This window comes from Fukomys damarensis, unplaced genomic scaffold (genome assembly GCF_012274545.1).
Source record: "Fukomys damarensis isolate Sample0158 unplaced genomic scaffold, DMR_v1.0_HiC HiC_scaffold_1, whole genome shotgun sequence".
Taxonomy (NCBI): Eukaryota; Metazoa; Chordata; class Mammalia; order Rodentia; family Bathyergidae; genus Fukomys; species Fukomys damarensis.
The window spans coordinates 15,008,422-15,033,201 of NW_022900913.1; the positions used below are offsets into that span (position 1 = coordinate 15,008,422).

The 24,780-nt window shown below is 35.4% G+C and overlaps 1 protein-coding gene across 6 annotated transcripts in view; it reads right to left on the reverse strand.

The window, feature by feature from the left end:
- Cdh18 (cadherin 18) overlaps window positions 1–24,780 on the reverse strand; it is an 883,722-nt gene that overhangs the window by 189,266 nt on the left and 669,676 nt on the right. For all 6 annotated transcript variants that reach the window (XM_033757792.1, XM_033757776.1, XM_010609461.2 and 3 more), the window contains one exon: window positions 774–893. In XM_033757792.1, coding sequence (XP_033613683.1) covers window positions 774–893 — 120 coding nt within the window. The remainder of the gene's footprint in view (window positions 1–773; window positions 894–24,780) is intronic.

The window sequence follows — 24,780 nt, forward strand, 5'->3', positions numbered from 1 at the left end:
AGACTTAGTGAAAATTTATTGTTACTGAGAACTTGTGATTTACATGGCTTTTGGCTTGTGCTGAAAAAAACAATGTATGCACTATTTAGTACTTTTCTTTCCAATTTTCACATATAATATGGTGTATAATTGTTTTGCCAGAGAAAAAGAAGAAAAGAGAATAGGATTTATATTTTTACAAGAAAAACATTTATAAGTCTTTAGAGTAATTCATAACTATATTCCTTTAAAAAATTCTGTATCTGTGGACTAGGGATTTTGATTATTAGGAAAAACACCAATTGAACTCATAGAAACTTGCCCAATGTAATGCAATTGTATAAATATAAATATATATATGAATATATACATATATATGCATGTGTGTTTGACAACTTATGTGATAACCAAATTTAAATAAATTATGAAAAATCTTGCAGGATCACTTACCCCTTTGCCAAAGAATTAAAACTAATAAGCGTAAAAATATAAAAATACTAAATCTCATTCAATTTATATAATATTCTATGTTTGTTTTAAACAGTATTTAGTTGTTATATAAATATTCAAAGATAGTTTGATTTTTACCGGTGTGTATATAAATAATTGATTATCAAAATATAAAACGCATCTATTTCTATTCAATGGCATTGTTTTAGGACAAGTAAATGCAGTTTTAAATATGTGAAAAAGCAATATTTGAAGAAGAAAAATTCACACAAATAAAAGCACAGCATTATTTCCTGGCAATGAGCACTCACACACACTCCAAGACTATAGGTAAGTACACTGACCTGTCTTAGGGTCTACAGAGAAGTAGGGCTGGCCCTGGAGAATGCTGTAAACAACTCGAGCGCTGTTGCCATAGGTAGGGTCATCTGCATCTGTGGCCGTCACCTGTAGAACAGAGGTACCTGTGCATTCAGGAAAACAAATTTTAGTGTGTGATGGCGTAAAGGACATGGTTAATTTGAACACAGACAAGGGGTGTGCTTAAATATCTAATGGAGAGGCAAAATGAATATTTCATACAAAATTGAGTTTTTAAATTTGAAATTTTTTTTCTTTCAGTCTCTGCCACATACTCTACTGAATGAATCCAAAGCGGAACACTTGCTCTTAGATATATGTATGTCCCATTAACATGGTGAAGTGTCTTTTTTGACCTCATATGCATCAGAATAGGCGTGGGTTGATGCTCATTAATGAAATTGATATTACCTGTTGGATTAATGGTGGGTAAGTTTAGGGTGTACAGAGCTCCCTGAAAAGTTTTCAGCAAACTATCAATAGAATTGTTTTTGATTAAGGTAGGAAGATGAATAAGTTAACAGTATATTTCAGTGACATCAAAAGAACCCATTGAAATAACTTTCCATAATTCATTTTGATTTTTTTGTCTATATATATTAGTAATGAGTCTCAAAACTGTCCTCTAGATTCATGTATTATTCTATCATTGCTTAATCACAGAAAGAAATACATAATTATCTTTCTAAAATTGATAGTACAATATGCCTGAGCAACTAGATCTTTTAACATTAAAATGCATTTTAAAGTAACTTACTAACATACTGTATTTTAGGGGATAAAATTATAGATCTATTATGCTGGTTACTTTATTTATGTATTATGACACAATTTGAGTAATTAAATACATGTCTATTGTATTTCAGCTATTTCTAATTCAAAACTTATGTAAATGCAATGTTAAAAACTATCAATTAATGGATATGCAACTTTACTATAAAATTTTAAGCAAAGACCTCTCACAAAATGTATCTTATGAGACATCTAATAATACATAATGTTTAATTTTATACGAAAATAATTCTATGTTCTTTTTCATGTATCAAGTAAAATACTTTTATAATCAAGTAAGGCTCTATAAAAATGTGTATTCATTCTGGTATTTGAATATAGAGACACTGACATTTTTACTTTTGAATTTTAATAATTATCTTAATGATTCAGGAATTAATATCTATTCAACTATAAAACTTGTACTTCCTATTGAAAATTTGACACAAGTTTAAAAGAACTGTTTTGTGTCTTTAAGAATCCTAAAGAGTTTATTAGAATTGGTATGGCAACTTCAGCTCAACCCCAATTAGAAGATCATAAATGTAAGTGTACTGCTAATAGCATACTATTGGCTGGCCTTTCTATACTACTTTGACATTGAGACTCTAAAATTAAATGTAATGTATAATTACACATACTCAAAAGGGGAGGATTGTGTCTTGTTTTAAAGCAATTTCAAATTATAGCACAGTAAAACCAACAATGACAGTTAATGTTGGTAAGAACGTCTACAATTTGGGTCAGATACACACAGCTGGTGGAAATATGAGAATCTGGCTATTTCTTATATGAGAAAACACATACCATAAACCATAAAACCCAGCACATCCTAATTAGACATTTATACCAAAGACATTAAAACTTACATTTACTATAAACCTATTTACAAATACTCAGGATAGAATTGTTTGAAATGGTTCCCAAACTAGACATGACCCCAATATTCCACAGTGGGACACTGCTTAAATCAACTGTGGTACAGTCTTCTTATGGGAAAACACTGAGCAATGACAATTCAAATGAACAAAACATTGGTTTTCATAACAACTTGGATAAATCTTTATGTTATCATACTAAGTAAAATAAAAGGCAGTACTATAAAATCTTTGGTTTATGATTTTATTTATATAATGTTCTTGAAATGCTTAAATTTTAAGATGAATAACAGAATATTTGCCAGAAGTTTGGGGATAAGGAATGGAGGAAGATAGCCTTGTTACAAAAAGACAGCAGATGTCTTGATGATGCTGAAACTTCAGTATTTTGACTATAATAGTGAAATGAGGACTGTCTACAAGTTGTACAAGAGCGCATAACTAAACTTCCATATTTGCACAAATGCAAATTTGCATAAGTAAATAAGATTAGTAGATGGTATCATTCCCATATACTGGTTATACTATTTTATTGTTTTGAAAGACAGTACCATTGTAAGAAAGTGAGTAAAAGGTACAAAAAGTGTCTTCATATTTGGCCCCATACCTATATGTGTATCTGTAACCATCTCAAAATTAAAAGTATAGGAAAAATATGTCCCTGATTCAGGGGAAGTCCTATCACTGAGAGGTATTTGGGCTTGTGTGTGCTATATATTTTCTTAGCAGATTACTAAAATTTATGCCTCTATAAATTAATTCCCAACACAAATTTATGAGGTCTTGTCACATACAGACTTCTCACCCTTATGTGTAATTATAATAACATATACACAACTTTTTATTTTATATCACATCACATGACCCATATTCCATATTTATTTGTCTAATTTGTTTTGAATATGCAGACATTTATGTGTAGACATTTATGAACAAAAGTTTGTTTAGGAAGAATTTCATCACTACATCTCTGAGAAGAAAAATTAAAATCTCTAGTTAGGTAGCCAGGTCAGACTCCAAAGTTTTAGCAAGCTCATAATGATTCCAAATATTATAATCTTATGTCAACTCAATCACTGATTTAATAACAAAAATATGAATGGCCGTAGGCATACAGGGGCTGTGGGTATTAGGGGAGCAGATATTTAGAAGACAGTAGAATAATGGTCATTAAGAAATCAGACTTATAAAATCCTCAGACTTTTAAGCTAGCTCAGCCCCTGAAATACTGATTTAAAGCTAAGTAGATTTTAATGTGTAAAAAGAAATCCCTGAGCAAACATTCCATGAAGAAAAGCTGAGTAAGATCACACCTCATTTACTAAGATAGGCTTAATCACAACATGAAAGGAGCAGAATTGCCCAGCTTGGAATGAGGTGCTCACGAAAGTTCATTCTTGTTAATTGAGAGTTTTGATTCATGAAGGCAGCAGCAAGTTAGATCAGTTATTAGAAGAAAAGTCAAACAAGGAAGGGTCTTATTGTAGTAATGTCTGGCTGTTTAGTGAGGGAAATCAGAAAAGAATAAAAGAAAACACACCTATCTAACTGCATCTAGAAGTATGGTTATTGATAGCTACATACATTCCTGTACAGTGGATCTCATAGATATTCAGCAATTGTAATTGTTCTTTGAACTATAGCAGCATTTTAACCTCCTGTCCTGTACTCTGGTGGTGTCTGGAATGTCAGGGTGACACTCTGAGTACCCAGATGCCAGTGAGAGAGAGCAAAGGTACATGAACAGCCACGCTCAACAAAAAGCCCACCTGTCAGAGAATACAGTGGGAGTAGCCATAAATTAGCAGGGATGGAAAAAATACCCTTTCCCAATTGTACAAGTGATTCTTACAAGAAGGATATATAGGAGAATTTTGGCCTCGGAGGAAAATACATACATATTACTTTCTTGTTTATTAGAAATCTAGATGAAAAATTGAAGACTCATTGGTACTTAAAGAACATCTTTTACATTGGGGCAAGTGTTTCTTTTAGTGATAAATGCTGTAGAGTGAATATTTGGGCCCCCTCCATGAAGCCCGTATTCTGAAATCTTATCTCTAGTGATTGTGTTTGTTGGTGAGGAATTTGCAGGGAGATTAGGCCTCCTGAGTGAGATCAGTGCCCTTATGAAGACAGAGCTTCTTCACGTTTTCTGCCATGTGGGAGCACAGTGAGAGGAGGCCTTCTGCAAACCACAATGCCGGCCCTCGCCCTGACCCTGAACCTTGACCTGCACTTGACCCTAGAAGTCTCACTCTCCTCACTCTGACAGCCCTAACCCTAACCCTACTTGTTGTTTATGTCCTCCAGTCTCTAGTATCTTGTTACAGTAGTCCAGACTATGACAACTAGATAAATAAATCAAATAAATACAGTCAATCGATCAAGCAAATAATCAAAAGCAGATCTCCTCAAAGAGTGTGCTGTGGGTTGACTTGTCCCCTCAAATGTCACGTTTCAAATTCCTAACCCGCTCTCTGTACTCACGTTTATCAACATAGTTGGAAACAGTGTTGCTGTCTGTGTGGTTAATTAAGAAGAGGTCATACTGGAGTAGTGGGGGCCTCTAAAATAATATGGTAATTATCTTTCCAAACCTGGGAAATTTGGAGACAGACTGATGGACAGGCACAAGCACAAATACACTTACAAACACAGAGGAAGAAAATTATGAGCAGATGGAAGCCGAGGTTGGGATGATGCATCAAAGAGCACAAAAGATCTCCAGTGAAACACGAGAAGCTGTGAGACAACCAGGAAACAGATCTTCCTAAGGAATTTCAGAAGGAGCAGGGTCCTTCTCACATATGGCTGCAGACGTTTTGTTTTTGGAATCACTAAGCCGTGCATTCTGCTTTTTAAGTCACCTGGATTATGGACCATAACTATGGCAAATTTAGCAAATGAATATGATGAATTATTAGAAATTCAGTGGTAAAAATCATGTTTATATAATCGCTTACAGCTGTTTCCTAACTTTAAAATTATAAGTCAAGAAAACCTAGTAGATAGTTTCCTGAGCTATTTAATGTCACAGAGATCATAAATTAGAACAATTAGAACTTAAAACTAGATTAAACTAAACAGATAAATAGTTAAAGATTTTTATCACCATCAGGCATCACTGTGATCTATTTGCTGGTATTGTAAAGAAAATTAATAAGTTATATGGGGCATTAAATTAACAATTTTGTTTCTTGTTAAATTTTCAAATTGAAATTTATGAATATTTATCTATGTCTGAGGAAAGTTACTCACACTTCATCATTCAATTCCTTCATTTAATTCTGTGCTGAAGTTGTACTATTAGTAGAAAAGTTAAAATTATTATCTTCTTCAGTGCCAGGTTTCTGAAGAAAAATATATAAAGTGATATCTGAAATTCCACTTTTCTATTAGAAGATTCAAACAGGAATCTTATTTTCTCCATGAATTTTATGGTTTTGATCAATAGATACAGCTCATTTCCTATATGATTGGCTTCCTACCAGAAAAATCTCTCAAATGTGAATAGGAGCATTGTTTGTTTTTACAAAAGAATAATCATTAAAAATAACCACAGAATCACTGTATTTGAAAGTTTCATTAGCTATTTATTTTACAATATTTTCATATGAAACATTTCCTTTGGCACACAGCTGCTCCCATGCTGGGGATTAGAGTCTCTCGGCTGATGTTTTATACAAATCTGAAAAAGATTAAAGTACACAACAAAGCTTTCAAAATGACTCTTCTACAATAAAACTTAAGTCTTCGTTCTGTGGGGATTGCACTGGTGTCCTTCTTTTCACTTGGTTTCTTTGGACTACTGCTTTATAAATAGTACATGTTTTGTAAAGTTGTGTATCAATGGAAAAGGAAAGGAAAGAGTGCACTTCTTTGAAAGTCTTTAAAGACCAATTTGAAATATTTCATAAGGCATTTTAATACGAAGGACATACTCTCTGACATAGAAAATTGTTATGCATGGCTTGTCAGGGTTCACATCTCTGTTAAAATCTCCAGAGAATGCTCCCTGAGCAAGGATATTGAGTAAAAATAAGCTGAAGATTTATGATGACTGAGAATTCCTCTCAGAAGGAATCTCATAGGACTTAATTCTCTGAAGATTTTCCAAAGCACTGTGAAAAAGCAATAGTCATCAAGACACAACTTAAATTTCAATCTACACAGGAGAACTGTAATTTCACCAACAGAGCAATAACACTGGATTCGAGGCACTGCGTAATTTGATAAAGTTTTATTCACTCAGCAGTCATAAGATTAAAAATAAAATCTTTCTGCAGGAACAGTTATGAAACATCTGAGCTGTGCCCCAAACAAAAATCATTGGCTGAACTGAACTCTAGCTATATGTTAAACCCCGGCTAGCGTTGATTCATTTGAAATTTAAATTAGATAATTTTTATGGAATTTGAAAAATTCTCAGTTTTCAAGTTAGTTTAGCATTATCTCCCTTGACTAGGACAATAATTAAGAAAATAATGTGTCTTGATTTAGAATTATGTGGACAACTCCCTCTATAAACAGTTTTATTTAGTTATATAATCAATCTATTGACAAAATTATATCATTATTTATGCCTATTCATATATATGGTGTTTTGTGATTCAAAAAGGTTACAGACTGAAGTGAAGTTCTAGCTTTTCTGGAAAGCAACTATGATATTTTCTGTATTCTCCCTCCCTCTGTCCAGTCTTGACCCTTAAAGCTTATTTAATCTCTTTCTTTCTTTCTTTCTTTCATTGTGTGTGTGTGTGTGTGTGTGTGTGTGTGTGTGTGTGTGTGTGTGTGTACTGGGGCTCTGGAACTCTTTTTTTGTGTGTGTGTGTGTGTGTGTGTGTGTGTGTGTGTGTGTGTGTGTGTGTACTGGGGATCTGGACCTTGTGCTTGCAAGGCAGGAGGCAGAAACATTGAGTTAAATCTCTGGCCCCTAAAGTTTATTTCATAATTACAATATCTCTGCCTATTTTCCCCACGCGTGCCTCAATGTTGTGTCATGAGACTCCACATTCACCTATCTGGGGAGAGTGAGACGTAGGTTCCATCTCTATAGACACAGGAGGAAATGTCAGTGAACATTCTGAAGACGGAAGGTGTGTGACGCGGACTGAAGAGGGAAGGACGTCCAGCTCCTGATATTACTGTGCTCCGCGCAGCCTTTGGGGTACTTTTCACTCTCTTAACGCCTCCACCGAGAAACTGAGCGCGGCACGAGTGAGCGGGCCGCTCCTGTCTCCACTGGTTTTGTGTATTTTGTGAAGCTATTTACTTGTTTCTCCTCTCAAGTTAACACCGGGCTTCATTTTTATTCTAATTAAAGTTTATTTTTCTTGGTACGTATTCCCAGTATGTAGTGATTACATTCCTTGTAAGTTTTTTAAAAGAGTAATGTGCCCTACCAAATATGTAGATAATTTCTGTACTGTGTCCACTAGTATCATTCGTACTTGTAAATGAGTATCTAGGTGCTTTTTTATTCTGTGCATTGCATCCCTTGATGTATCATCTGAAGATCTGTGCTTTTCCTGCACCATGGAAGTCTTAAACTTCAGGGAAGAATGTTTTGTCAGTGGATAAAATTTATATTCACAAAGCAATATAACACTTCAATAATTAAAAACTTCTGAAAGTATTCCACCAGCTATTTATGTATGAAATAAAAGAAATGATGTTTGAGAAAAGTTTCTCTTTGTAATCAATGTAGTTAAAATGGAAAAGAATCACAAAGTCAAAACTAATATGTTAGCTTTTTCCAGGTTAATTTAAATCACAGCTATAGTATGAAAAATAGGCATTTCTCATCTGGCATTTATACTCACTAAGTGCATTGTATCATTCCTGATTTTTTATCATTGTATTTATAAACTGCCTTCAGTTGACTTTAAAAAATATTCCATTTGAGCTGTGCGAGGTGGGGCACACCTGTAATCCCAGCACTAGAGAGGCTAAGGCAGCAGCAATGCTAGCTCTTTGAGGCCAGCCTGGACCATAGAGTGAGAATATATAAAATAAAATTCCATTTCAAAAGTAAATGGCACTGTCAAGCTCATTGTACTTCTGGAATATAATATATTGTAGTCGAGTCTTCTTTCAGAAGATTAAGAGTTTAAAAATTCAAGAGGAAAATACAAATAAACAAGGGAACAATACTAACCACAAAATAAAGTAAAATACCAGCAATAGAAGTATTTTGTCATTGCTTTCTCACAAAGATGGTAATAATATTTTGTAGTAGTTAAATAAGAGATTATAAAATATGTAACATACACATTATATGTCATCTATATATATATACATATGCATAGTATGTATACATATATAAATATACAAGCTTATATACATGTTTGTCCATAAATGCATGTGTAATTGACAGTCATTTATTCAGAGCAATCATTGAGAATATGTCATCTTTGCTTTTACCAGTTTAGAATAATTTATCTATAGAATATGATGAATGGTCTAGATATTTCAAAGCAACAAAAAATAAAATGAAATAGAAAAGAACCATGCAGATGACATTAAGAGTCAACTTAGGTTTTAGTTTCCATACCTGCATCCTCTAAACCCACTCACTATTCAAGAGTACTCATTATTTATTTATCTTGCATAGTACTTTCATTATTGTTTTAAATTATCTAATTTTGTTACTTTTGAAGCATTTGATGATATACCATAATAAAAATTGGGAGTATATTTATCTAAACTTCCTCTCACTACATCTTATAGTTATGAAATTTTAAATATTTTATTGATTTTAATTATGTTGATAATCCTTATCACTAATGATAAAATAGTTACGTTTCTAATTCTTGCTCCATTACTTTCAGTAAAGCACATTTTGGGCCCTTTATAATTTTTAATGAAATGTATATATAAATCACCATCTTTACACCCACATTTCTTCTTATTTGATTCCTTTGGTCATTATAATATGCATTACATTATGTTGTTCCTTTACAAAATATTGACTGCTCTCAGTGGTGCCGCATCTACCTGGTAAGCAGAAGGTGCTGAGTTCAATTCGCAGTAACAAAAAGAAAAAGCTGTTGACTACTATCCATTTCCTTGGGTGTAATTTGAGAGACTGGATGTAAACAGAGACAATGGTCAGACCACACACAAAAACAGAACTCAGTTCATGGAGCTAATCCCTTTTCTCCTCAGCAGCCACGAAGTCAGGAGCAAGGCTGCTCTCTTCGTGTTAATAATTGACTGCAAATGGATGGAACTTGATTAATTACTGACAGCTTTTCTTATTGTTTATCCTGATTTACAACTTATCATAAACTAGAGAATGCCTGAAATTCACCCTCACCAACCACATATATGGCGCTGTTTTTCTTCTAAAAGCACCCAGAATTTCCTCACTCCAAAAGCTTTTGATTACAGCACAACTGAACAGTTTTCTTTTTGTGCTATAAAACCATCCAATATTCTCCCTCTTTACCAATGGGTGGTAAACCACACATGACTGGCTGATTATCTTGCTATTACAAGCACTTAGTGACTGAACTGAGCTTATCGTTTGTTTGATCTTAATATCCACAAATTATAAAATTAAGATGTAATAAGCATTACTTGATAGTACAAATATCATTTTCTGAAAAACTAAAGTGATGTTAAATTAAAAGATATAAATAACTTTATTTCTAAACTTTTGCCATCAGAATGTTTGCAGTGCCAAAATTAAAAAAGAAAAACTTTTCAAAATTGTTTACTGTAATTGGCATATTTTCACTTATTAATGTCTATATATCATAGAAATAAAATACCCTTATTTTGCTGAAGTTTATAAGATATCTGAGACATGGCTGCAAAATTTGCCTATTCTTTCTGGTTCTGAAATTTTGAAAAATTTTCTGTTGTTTCACATTGAAAAACACTGCATTTTCTACCTTCTGATCATTGCGCTTTTGGAATCAGTATTGATTTTTTTAAAAACAGTCATTCTGTTCTCATTTATATCTTGGCTCCTGAAACATATAATGTAGATATGATTTTGTTAAAATTTTATCTCTTATATTCTTTGATTAGAATTTCATCACTATTTTCAGAAACTCCACATATAGATTTTTAAATTATTTAATTTATTTTCCTTTCTAGTACCTGTTTATATTTTAGTTTAATCACAACACTCAGATTTAATTCTTATCAAAAATTTTCGCAATGAATGTATGGTGATTTCAATTAATCATATGTATTTAGCCAAGCATGGTGGTGCACGCCTGTAATCCCAGCACTCAGGAAACTGAGGCAAGAGGATCTCTGTGGGTTTGAGATCAGCCTGGGCTACATAATGAGTTCCAGGTCAGTCTCAACTACATAGTGAGAACCTGTCTCAAAAACCAAACCAAACAACAACAAAAAATTTATTTATATTTATTTATAAAATATCTTACATTTCAATTCTTCATTTTTGTTGTACAAAGTGTAGTATGTTTTTGTTTTTACATTTTTTTTGCTTGATTTTGAGACCATCTTAACCCTTAGCTGTGTCCTTTTTTTCCAGTGTTGACACTGTATTGTTTAGCTTTGTCATCTCATATTCACTTTTTAACTTTTTTCTTCCTTTCAAAGTTTTACTCATTTCAGACTGTTTTTATTTACTAAATGCAACAAGATTTTACAGTAGGATAAAATCAATTTGTAAATTATTTTTTCTATTTTGTCCAAATCCTCTTTCACTCTGCAGTGAATCATTTTATGTTCATCTTATAAATCTTTTGTTTTTATATTTTATCTCAAAACAAAGAATAATATGAAGCACAAAAACAAACACTAAACAGAAAGTCGTTAACCACTAAATTGTAAAGCATTTTTTACAAATCAATTTTAAATTTCTCCTTTGCAATGTGGATCTTAGTAAATCACCAGGACAGGTTGGTATCCTGGCAGGTCAGTGTGTCCTGCATTAGAAGAGGAGATATTGGGATATAAGTCTGTTAGAAAGAGCTTTGTTTCTTTGTTTGTATTTTTTGTTTCTCTCTGACTTGAGTTTGTTGATTTACAGAATTGTATTTTCTGGCTTGCACGTGTTTACTCTTATTTTTGTAGGTAGATTTTTATTTTTATTTTTTCCATTACTGTAGATCTAACTTGGGACCTTGTGCTTGTGAGGCAGGCAGCACAACCACTGAGATAAGTCCCCAGCCCCATCAGCAAGTATCTTTTTAGAAAGTCATCAAAGGCTTTATTGTAAAATCAAAACATTTTCTTGCATAAGAGCGGTTAGAGAAATTTGCTTTTTTAACCTTTAAATTAATATGTTACTATTTCCAGTTTGTCTCTCTGTTCTTGTATTTACATGGGCTTTCTGGGGAAAAAAAAATTTACTTCCATTATTTATGATCATGCATTTTACTAGTCTTTTTCCGCTCATTTATAGGATGTTAATGTTTTCAGTGCTAAAGTAATTTTCCAAATCTGCTATCCACTGTTGGTATTTCATCTTATCATTCCTGTCTCTTGTTGAAATACTTATTGTTTCTTTCTTTTGTTTTCCTATTTTGCTTATTTTTTTTATTTGACTACCCTCTGACATGTCAAGGGGAACTGTATCAGAAAGCCGCAAGTAAAGATGTTTCATGTTGCCAAATGATCCCTAAGTGTCAGAGGCTTTAGGCATTAAATGCTGGTTTTCATTCAGAAGCATACTCTGGGCTGCTGGGGCTTTGCTGTTGCCTGGCCGCCTTGGTGACAATGACTCCTGGACTCCTGGCTGGGCTCCATTTCCAAAAGTGTTACAGTATTTTGTTGACAGCTCCTCTTTTGAATAGAGAATACTGCAAAATGTTTTAAGATCATGACTTTTCAAGCAAAGCTACAGGGCCAGGGACTGGGCTCAGTATTTGCATGGCCTGCCTCGCAAGCACGCAAGGGCCTGAGTTCAATCCCCCATACAAAAAAAAAAGTTATATAAATAACAGTGTGACATTCTTGTTCTTCATCTATGTGTGGTTTCTTCTGTCTGGTCAGTTAGGAAGATGAAAACCAAATTTAACTTGAAATCAAAAGGGTTAAACATATGAGGTAGATCAAGTAACACACAGTGAATACAAAAACATATGGTTCTGTATATACAAGTGAGAAATTAAATGGCCAGAAAATTAAACCAAATGGAAGAGACTGGGTAAAATGTCAGAATCACTGAGTTCACTGAGCTCTGTATGTCTCTGTGAGTTGGTGTTTCAGTAGATACTTTAATCACACAGAGTCATAGTATAAATTTAGTTATAAAGCATTTTCCAAAACAAGGACGCTTATCTCTCTTTTCTGAAAGGAGAATAAGTAAGCATTGCCACTCTACTTCCTTTTATTAATTTCATCAATCCTATTAGATCTTTTGAATAAGAGAAGTAACACATGCTCTTGGCAAAGAAAATAAATACAATTCCAATTCTATTTTCTTTCAGAAAAGCAAGCATAACTATAAGTTGTATATTTTTTTATCTATCTCTGCTCAAAGTGCATAATGTCATTATGCATTTATTATTGAATGAATATATTATAAATAAAACACTATCCACTTTCATCACGGTGTTTCCATATTGACTATGTAATTACGTGTATTTTATATTTTAGGCAATGTAATTGGAGAATGTAATTGAGACCATTTCACAAACAAGTAATTAGATTTGAGTATTTCTGATAGTTAAAAAAAAAATGAACCACACAACTGTGCATATCAGTGGTGTTTCTGAATTAGGGCTCTAAAATAATGAAATAGAAACAAAGTATATTTGAGGGGCAAATAATTCAATATGCAGGAATAAAGTAAAATTGAATATACAAACAAAATTCTATACTACATACATGGGTGGAAAACTTGCAGGGGAAGTTTACTGCACAGAAGAGCTATAGAATTTCAAACATAAATATTGTGTCAATTTTTTTTTTCTGTACTCAGGACCTTGCACTTCCAAGGCAGGCACAGTGCCGCTGAGGTACATCCTGGCCTGTCTATTTGTTTTTATGTGTTACATATTACATATACACAGGCTTGTACCGTATGTAAGTTACTTCATATTCCACATTCCTAATTAATGTGGACTTAGGTTTTTCTAGTTGATTGTGTTGGTTTTCTACTGCTGCATAACAAATTGCCACAAACAGCTGCAAATGAAATAGCTATGACATTTACTTATATTTATGAGTGTTTGCAATTTACCTGTAATTCTTCCATAGACTTTTACAATAGCGCCCCCTTTTTAAAAGACCACGACCCACACAATATTGTATCATTTTTCAGCATGTCCCAACAACACAAGAGTTCACTAATCTTGTGCAGGAAAAACATTCTCCACAGAAATTCAAAATTCTCCCCTTCTCAGTGTATGGAGCAAGAAAATGTTCCCTGTTTTCCAAACAGTGGAGAAAAATCCCAGTGGAGCTCAAGAAAACTTGCAATTAAGGCAGAGATCACGCAATAAGAGCCATCGAGGACAAGCTACTGAAGACCTTCGGGACAAAGCTAACTGAATGGTGGCAGCCAGGATCCGGAGGGCACTGGCAGGCTTTCTGCACTCTTCTCTCCCTGTGATGTGTCCTGTCTTCCGGATCACTGTGCATTCATTTCCTGACATGAACACTTTACCTCTGTTTACCTCCAAGCACTGAATCTTCGAGGTAGACCTGATCATGATGCTGTCACTTCTTCACACCTGCTTGTTGTGCATTTACCTGGTCATGGCCACTGTAGCTTTTCCTGCATGCAATTGTTTCACACCTGGGAGCTGTGAATATTTTTTTGGCAGGTATGGGCTTTGTGACTTTACTGGATAACTAATCTCTGACCCTACTTCCCTGTGTGGGATGCCGAATTCTCTCTCTCTGCATGATGACTGAGCACTTATTCGATGCCTGAAGCCACTCAAAATGATACTTTTAAAATAAAGTAGATATTTGAAGCAATTAAAGGGAACAGTAGGGGAAAGGAAATATGAGAAAACATAAAAATGGAAATAAAGAGTTTGTAAATGGGGAGGAGAGGAGGGGGTGAAGGGAGGGCAGGGACAAGGGGAAAAAATGAGAACCAAGAACTGTCATGTGAAGGTACAGAATCCCACTGATGAAAGTAACTGCATTGTAGAACTAGATTGTACCAATAAACTCAATAAAAAAAAAGTCAGTTCCCATGAAGCTAAATTTGAGAGCTGTGTGTGTGACACTATCGGTAGAGTGTCCACCTTGCATATCTGACAACATATGCTTCGGCCCTCTCCATTATAAGACACAGATGTAAATAATGGCTAAAATGCTTGCAAATCTGAGGTTGAGTTACTTGAACCTCTGGGGAGAAACTTCTGCATCATATAACTTAACAGTGATTTTTTTATGCTTGATTAATTTTTAACACATTTAAAATTCTAAATAATTTAAATTTGTATAATTTTTTGCAGATAAAAGTAACTAATCCTAATATTTTCAGTGATAATTGTGTAATGGAAACAGTCCATTAAGGCATTTGGTTTGGTTTTATTTCCAATGGAAAGGAAGAAACAACAACAACAAAAAAACAAACAGTAATTATCAGGATGAATGTCTGTTTTAAGCCAGATAATGTTGGTCAACAATAAAAATGAAGTAATAGAGAGAGTGCAGGAATAAGGACAAGAATATATGCCCTTAACAATAACAGGCGCTTGCCTTCCCTTGAAGGTACAGAGCCATGAGTGAGGTAAAATGACTGGAGAAAAGAACATAAAGAGAAACCCCTCCTAAAAACAAAAAATAATAAAAGAAGAAGTCTGAGTTAGGGCAGGAGCTGGAATAAAAAGGGAGATGAGGGACAATATGGTGGAGCAAGAGACTGAGTTGGAGAGAGAGGACAGAAAAAAGAAAGAAATTATAGGGTGGAATGAGGAAAAGAAAAAAAGAGAGAGAGAAAAAAAAAAGAATCTGAAGGGCCTCTTTCAGACTGTCTCTGTTCTCATATTATACCACACGTACAGCGATATGCAGAACCGAATCCCCTGGTCTCAGCTAGCCAATGGCAGTTCCCCATGACTGAGACTGAACACAGTCCACAAGGCCTAACTTGAGTTTCCCTACCCTCAGGGTTGAACTCCACTCAGTTCTATTACAGGTTTCCCCTGCCCTTTCTTTAAAGATGTTCAAAGTTGGGAGCTCAGAAAACTACCCTTCATGAGAACCTATGCCTCTGCAGAGTTGGTCTAAGGACTGGCCCAATCAGGAGGTTTGATAATGGTGGGGCGGGCCCAGCTACCTTCCTTACTGGGTCTTTTGTCATGCAGAAAATAGATTCATTCATAGGAAAATGGATACATATTGAAGATATACTCCTAAGTGAAATACATAAGTCACACATGTGTAAATACCAGATAGTTTCCCTGGTGCAAATAATCTGCAACAATGCATAAGATTCTAATAAGATTACTGACATTTAGAAATGGGAACAAAGGAGCTAAAAGTGTAGGGAAGGTGGGATGGGTAGGGGAAGAGTAAAAAGGGAAAAGAAAAAAATGTGAGATAATGAAAAGATGAAAATAAAGTGTTTGTAGATGGGGAGGGGAGGAGGGGGTGAAGGGAGGGCAGAGGTAAGGGGAAAAAATGAGAACCAAGACTTGTCATGTAGAGGTACATGATCCCAACAATGAATGTAACTGTACTGTATCCCTAAAATGTACCAATAAACTCAATTAAAGCTGAAAAAATAAATGAAGTAATAATAATCTGTACATGGAAGCACAGACAGGTAATCACAGCACTTTGGGAGCCTGAGGCAGAAGGGTATCCACTTGCAGCCTAGCAGAGGAAATTTAGCAATTGAGTGAAAAAAATGAAAAAGGGCTCTCCATGTAGCTCAGTACAAGGACTCTAGGATGGATCACGAATGCTATGAACATATGAAGAAGAAGGGCATGGAGAAGGACAAGAAGAGGGAGAGAAAGAGGAAGAAGAGGAGGAGAGGAGGAGGGGAGAGGAAGTGGGGAGAGGAGGGGAAGAGAAGGAAGAGGAGAACAGCAGTACCAGGAGAGGAGCATGAGGGGATCAGAGGAAGAGAAGAGCAAGAGGAGGAGGAAGGAGGAGGAAGAGGTAGAGGAGAAAGGAGTGAGGAAAAGGGGAGAGGACGTGGGGAGGGGCAGGAGGAGGAAGAGGGAAAAGCAGAAGGTAATTAATTAAATGCACAAAATGATATACGTTACTCATAATGCATAGTACCGTTCAGCTTTTTTGGAAAAATGTATATCCTTTGCTTTTGTTGATCTTATTTAGATTTTATTTAGGGGAGTATTTTTTTAGCTGCATATGACATTAAGAAAAAATAATGCTGGGGCCTACAGACTGATATGATGTCAGAAACATTGAAAAGAAATTCAAAATTTAAGGTGATGAGTGTTAAAATCTCTTGGCTGCTTTAAGGTAAGTTGTAATAGGAAACTTAATTTCTGCTTGTTTTAAAAGACACTTCCTAACCACGAGGAACCCACATGAAGACAGTAAAGGAGCTGACACGGAGGCCAGTCCAGACACGTTCACTGAAGGCCAGAACTGTAAAAGGAGAGAAGCTACCACACCCTTATGCTATCCCTGGGGATAAATAGCAGGGATTGGTATTCTAAATAGGTATCAGTCACCTGGGTGGAGGGGCCAGGGTCTTAGCCCAGCCTTTCTCGGAAATACCCCTGACCCCCACCCTTACTGAAAATCCTTGTGCTTGCTACGTGACTTGCTCCTCCATTTGACCCCATTCAATCTATTACCTGGGTGACTATACTTGTAAACTTATTGGTTGGTCATGGTTTTGCCCCAGCTCATGCTCACCTTGTGATTTTCCACTGGGTCTTATAGTTTTGTCCCACCTTGAACCCACCTCACCTCATTGCTTTGTCCCGTAAAACACCTTTGAGAAGTTGGGTGAGCAAGCCACCCACTTTCCGGGCTCCCTCCAGTCTCTCTTGGGCAGAAGCTATTTTTCTTTCAATAAATTTTACTACTCTAAAAATAAATAGATAAAATAAAAGACAAATCCTTTCCATTAAGAGAAGAGATAAATTTGAAAGTCGAGTTACAAATTAAAATGTTGTATTTGACATTGTAGAAATTTCATGGATTACATTGTTTTTATGCTTACTCTCACCTAACCTGTTTCCAGATTTGAGAACTCTCATTGTTTTAAGAGCATGGGCGCTCATGTGTGTGTGTGTGTGTGTGTGTGTGTGTGTGTGTGAGTGTGTGTGTGTCTCTGTGAAATTTCTACATTCAGGAGTATAACCATGAAAATCATTCTTTGAATATCACACTCTCTAAATCATGGTATATAGATTTACTATGCATGACCTATACCCAGTTTTCGTAGAAGAATTTATCTGTTATGGTCAATTATTTTCTATTATGGTTTCATTTGTTTTATTAGTGTACTCTAAGTCTGTATACCTTCATACAAAGCAAACAGATAAATAAATCCACAGGCAATAGCATAATTTCAGTCTAATGAGTTACAACCACTAAGGAATCAAAGGAAAGAGGTAACTTGTTTTACTTCGTCCTACTTGGTTTTACTGGAATAAATGTAGTCACATATAGTAAGATGGGTCGTTATTCTATTGTGCAACATTGAGCTTTTAAAAAAATACTAGAATACCAGTGCTACAACATATTAAGAGCCTAAATGTCCAAGAATTATTTTCCCAATTTGTCAGTGGAAATGTGATCTTGTATTCATTTCATAAATATTTATAGACTGTCTTTTTTTAAGTGAGAAGGTTACAACGACAGAACAAAAATGAAGTAGATTTTTTAAGATTCTTCAAATACCATTGAAGCTTCTATTTTCATCTCTTGAAATGCAGCTCTTAGAAATCATGTGAAGCAGCTCAGCCTCTCCTACTAGAGAATGAGGGATTGTTTAGCAGCTGCAAGGTACCCAGCTGAGACCTCAGACAGAATAGTTCATAGCCATCACCCAGCACTGTGAGCGAGATGTTTCCGTCACCAGAAAATTACAGCCCAATCATGGGTGACCCAGCAGAACAGAACCCAGCCTATAAAAATCACAAGCAAAGAAGATAGATATTGTTTTGGGCCACTAGGTGTGTATTTGTTTGTTACAAAAGTGTCACTGAAGCAAAGTTCTGAGGAGGAGGAAAAGAAAAGGTCATGAAGCCTTCTTTTCAGTGTAAAACTCATCTGTGCTCCAAAGCATTTTTCATGGACAAACTGATGTGTCATGTAGCATGGCAGTGCCAGCCTGATCATGAAGATTATGCCCCAGGGTAATGGTCTGAAAACGGCTGCTAGAATCCTGGCACATGTCCAGCACGAAGCTCCCAAGATGTTTGGGCAGAACTCAATCAGTAGCCCAACAAGCAACGCAATAAAGTCAGCACAGCTGGTGTCTCTTCTTGTTGCTCTGCAACAGAGAACACAGCTGCAAGTGAAGCAGGTCTGAGGCTTTAAATATTGGAGGGGAAAAATGAAAACATGAAAAACGTTACAGGAGTTTCAATGCATCTGCAAGGACAAGAGCCCGAGTGGATTTTCAATATCATTCAGTAAAACTTCAGCTTTCTGTATCCACATAGCCAATTTTAGAGCTCCACAGAGGCTGTTTATAAGTTGTATATTTATACTTCTGGTAAAATACTCTTTATTATATCTTTGTAACCTGTTGTAATATTGTACATGCTTTTAGGGAATGGTAAATGAAAGGTATGTTTTATTTATGTACAGAGAAGTTAGAGAGAAGCACATGTTTCAATTTAGAAATGTTTTTGTTTCTTTTTGTTTTGTTTTGTTTTTGGTACCGGAGATTGAACTTGGGCCCTTGCACTTGCGAGGCAGGCAGTGGAACCACTGAGCTAAATCCCCAGCAAGAAATGTTCTTCTGAAAGACAATGTGAAGCTTATTTTCAATGAAATTCCTCTGTGACCTCATATGATTTTCTTTGAAATGATTTCTAGGTATAAACACATTTTAAAATCTACAATGGCTGCAATACAACCAAATTTAAGTTCATAGCAAATAAAGATCATGATTCTTAGTGAAAGCAAAACTATAATTGCAGAATTTGAATGATTTTATGTAAAAATAAAGAAAAATGATTTCTCTTGTTTTTTAAAAAAGAGGATTGATACACACAATTAAAACAAAAATATCACCTCAACTTTTATTGATGGTAATACATGTCTTGCAGTAAAGCTTAATGCCTTCATCACTTGTTATGTCATTTCTATACGATAATGTTAAAACAATTGACATATATGATTTTTTCCCATGTGTATTGGTTTCTACAATGCAACACTTTTTCTTGACTTCTGGCTCAAATGCCATAGTACTTGTACCTCATAGTTAGTTACCACTATCTGTTGCAAGAAATAGTAGTATCAAAATGTCACCTTCTAAAATCTTAGCTTGAGAATCTTTAATAAAGACTAATAGAACTTTTAATAAAGGATTTTTAATAAATTATAGACAATACTTTGGAAAATGTAGACAACCTGACCTTTTAATAGTAAAAAGTTTGTATTTTCACACAATAATTGCTAAAGGTGACAAAGATCATCACTATGGTTTAGTAGAACTTGAATGATTTTCCCAAGAAGTTCCTATGCTGAAAGTTTGCTGGAAGTTTGGTCCTGTTTTGTTGACCTGAAGGGATGGATGGTGCCCCTTTCAGTGGTGAGGATTAGGAGAAGTGTCTATGTCTTTGGAGAAACTACTCAGAGAAGCAACAGATGTGGTTCCTATGAGAACCCTGCTAGATTCCTCAATATTGGGTTGCTATAAAAGGCGTGAGCCTGATTCTTGAACCATACTGGCTTTTGTTACCCTGTGATAGATCCGTATGTTCCCTGATATGCTCATGCCACCACCACGAGAGATCAGCCTGACCTTTGACTTACAACCACTGGAGATGTACATGTATTTCCAGATCCATACATATATATCCAGACTCAGATATTTTGTGATAACATTTTAATATGGTAATTATAATATGTTCAAATGATTTGAACATTAGGAAATTTTTATGTAGTAAGATAAAATATGTCTTGATTGTCAAATATATAGCATGAAAATCCTGGCACTATTCAAGGGACTATAAATTGAAAAACATAATCTTTCAGTTTGTGTGTCCACGTCTCATTGTTTTCGTTCCTTTAGCTTGCATGTTCCTTAGGAGGAGTGATTCTCAATGCTGAGCCGTTTTCCCCTAGAAGGCATTTACATGTCTGGCAATATCGTATGTTCATAGTGAAAGGGTGGCTGCTGGAATCTGCTGGGCAGACGCCAGGGGAGTGTTCATCATGCAATGCCCAGGACAGCTCCCCACAACCACAGAATGTCAATAGTGAGAAATTCAAAAATGTTTCCTTTGTGATATGTGATCCCCTAGATAATAGATGAAATCATGTCATTTAAATAAAAAAATAAAGAAAAAATAGAATGTGAAAATGGACTTCTAAAAACCACTACAGTTTCTTTGCATATCTTTATTTAGTGAACCATATAGAATGCCACAGGTTTTTATTATTGTGCACTGATAAGAAAGAAAAGGCCTCATTATGGTGGTCTCCCTGGAGATGCTGTACCCTTCCTTACCTCCACTGCTCATCACTATTAACATGTGACATGACAAAACCTGGCACACCCGGGAAACTTCTGGTATTGCCTTCTCTGGACTCCCACAGCATAACAGATAAAACCATACAGGCAATGAATCACTTGAATGAAGTTCCTGTATATTTCCCCATAACACACACACACACACACATACAAACACACACACACACACACGGGTACTCACATGGGAACATAACTTCCTAGGGACTGGAACCCCACAAGGAGAAAAGCATATGCTTCACCTCTATATCCTCTGGTAAAGTGCCCAGTTTCCCCTAATCTAATGGATAAGCCTGTGTGTATTATAAATAATTCATGAAACATCTTCTCTAATCCACAAGCTGAGCTTTCAGTCCAACACTGTGCTTCATCTATTTTTGCTCATCAAGCACATTGTTAAAAATTTCTCCTTATATGTTTACAGTTTTCTCAAAGAACATCACTTGAATGAAGTTCCTGTATATTTCCCCATAACACACACACACACACACACATACAAACACACACACACACACACACGGGTACTCACATGGGAACATAACTTCCTAGGGACTGGAACCCCACAAGGAGAAAAGCATATGCTTCACCTCTATATCCTCTGGTAAAGTGCCCAGTTTCCCCTAATCTAATGGATAAGCCTGTGTGTATTATAAATAATTCATGAAACATCTTCTCTAATCCACAAGCTGAGCTTTCAGTCCAACACTGTGCTTCATCTATTTTTGCTCATCAAGCACATTGTTAAAAATTTCTCCTTATATGTTTACAGTTTTCTCAAAGACAGTCACCATTTATTTATTTATTTTTTTGCTATTTTATTTCTAGCTACTATGACAGCATTCAACAAATAAAATACCTTCACTTATTTTTCCTCTATGGATTATCCAAAACCCAATGAGTACAAGTTAAAATAATGATTATTAAGCATCATATGTAGAGAAATGTTTGTTATTACCTACCTACATTATTGTCAGTCTATGTTTAGCCTTAGAACACAATATATTCTTAAATGAAGATTTGTTATTATGAAGAGACTTTTGTTATAAGTTTTGGTTTCTATTTTTAGTACTGCGTCATTTTATAAATAATATGTATATGTCCTCTTAACTGAGGAGAATGTATAAAATGCACGCAGTGCCTCGCCCATGGGAATTGCAGCAGTCTCGGCCACCCCTGTTGACAGTGGTGACGGGCAGTCAGGGACCCTGGAAAAACTCACTGGTATGTCTCGGGTCATCATCCTAGATATTCTACACAACTCACCGTCTACATTCACAGTGTTATTTTCTGTTTATCCACAAATCAGAATTCTTTCGGGTACAACTGATTATTTTTCAGTTGATGGCAAGCAGGATTTAGATATCTGAAATCATTTGGAAACTTCATCTCTCCCAAAAAGTAAAATTGCTGCCGTGGCAAAATCCCTTGACATCGTAAGTACACTGCACGTGAGTGGAACGCACACGGGGTGAGGATTTCATTTATTAATCCCAAATCCGGGCACTCCATGGAACACGGCATCACTGTTTCTGCGCTGCAGCTGGAATCCTCCTCACTATTCCTGTGGATTCAGTATAAGGCTCTTGTCTTAAATGTCTATGCTCCCGTGCAAACCTAGAAAACATTCAACTCGGCTGAATGTGTTTTGAGGCTTTAGTAAAAAACTGAGAAAGTGGTGTATTTTCATAGGCTGGAAACACATGCAAGTGATGTGATGGAATCACTTTTTAGGTTTTGTTTATGTTGTTGTTTTTGCCTTTACCATTTTATTATGCTGTTTTTCACAAAGCTTTCACACTTTAAAGGAGGCAGCTACAGTCAAACCACATATCCATTCCAGGCAGCAAGAAGGGGCAATGGTAATGGGTAGAAGGTGTACATTAAAGTAGCGTCTGTCAAGAAACCCAGGTCTTTCCTGGAAAAATCTCCCCTTAGACCTCACTTACCGTTAACAACTGGAACCAGGTTAGAGGGCGAGTCCTGGGTGCAAAGGAGTGCTGGGAGGTCAATAGTTGATACTATACAGTGAGATGCTGAAAACGTGGCAGTTTTCTTAGTAATACAGATGGGAAGGGTGAATACTGCTTAGGACCCAACGAGAAGAAGTGTTCTATTTCTCAAATGTCTTACTTCTGTGTACAAGTACTTTTCTCAGCTTGGCTGGCAGAATACTAACTGCCCTGGATAGCAGGACTCCAGTACTATCCTTTAATCGTTTCCTTGCTTTGGGTCTCATTCCCTGAAAACACTTATGATGGAAATTGGCAAATAGCAATTTTTTTTTCTACAAAAGTGAAAGTAGCACATAATTTAGGCTTTGTGATCCATACCCAACTATTCAATTCTCCCACCACAGTGTCCCAACAACCACAGACAATCTTTAAATAAATGATCTAACTGAGGCATTATTTATAAAATTAGATAGCTGGCCAGACTGCCCTTGCTTGCCTTTGTTGATCCTTTTTCTACAATATCATTAGCTTTTTATTTCTAAAATCAGAGTCAATGTATCTTCCATGTCGAGGTGGAAAATATACAGTGATTTTTTTCCCTCGCCAACTTTCACATCATATTCTCTACATTCAGTGCACACTGTATGCTATTAGAATAATATGTTTTTGCTTTATCCACAGTGAAGAGTTTAAACAAATAAACACACTAATAATATATAATTTCTCATAGTCAGCTTACAGCTTTCCAAAAATGACTCTTTTAGTACATCCTTTCCTGACCACACTAGCGCAGAGCATTAAAATGTATGGTCCTTTTCTCAACTACTTTTAGATACTCCGTTTCTCGCTGTAAGTCTTCCACCTCTCAGTGGGAGAATTTAAGAACATTAGCTGTTCTCACCCTCAACTTCCTCCACAAGTCACACATGATAACTTTGAATGCACAGAACACTGAACCATCTTCTCAAATGTTTGTCTGCAGCAAAGAAGAATATGCTATCGTTTTAGATCTTTCTTCAGATATTTGTTTCATCCTAACAGATATGTAACAGGCTGAGCAAAGAACCTGGGATTTCAGTCTTACTTCAAGTCTGTTCGTAGGGTTAAACTGTTTCCTTACTCCAGTACTTTAAGTAATAAACATGAAATGCACATATGCTCTTTTAAGTATGTAACTTCAAAAACTCTGAAAATCTACCAAGTTTTGATGTTTGTCATAGGAGTGAAAACTTTTCTGGATTCTCCCAAGTTTAACTTTAATTTTCTAATAACTTCTGTAACTCAACTATTCTATTAAACTTGTAAATTCAAAAGATTCTTCACTCCAAAGACAAATCTTATTTTCTTCTTACTCTGTGATTTATTCTCTTGAAACATATGTTATTTGCATGATAGCTCTAATAAATAAACACTCCAAATCACATATCTTTCAATCATAATTTCCATATATTTTATATTTTTGTTTGGTGATTCTTAACCTAGTCTTCATGCCTCATATATATTCTCAAGTTCCAAAGTAATGGCTAAGTGTAATATGTGACCACTCATTCCTGTAATCCACATATCCATCTTTTCTGCTATTAATTTATTTGTTAGAAAAAAAAACATAGTTCTGAATTACCAAAATATTTGCTGTGTCCTTGAGCTGTGTCTGGTACTCTTACGAATGAAACACTTGCTATAAAGTCTACTCTGCCAGTTTTTCTCCCTTTGGTATTGTCCCTTTTGGGTTACATTTGATTCCTTTGTTCCCCTTGGACTCTTGCTTTTAATAGCAACCCAGTGGTGGTGCCTTTGGGCT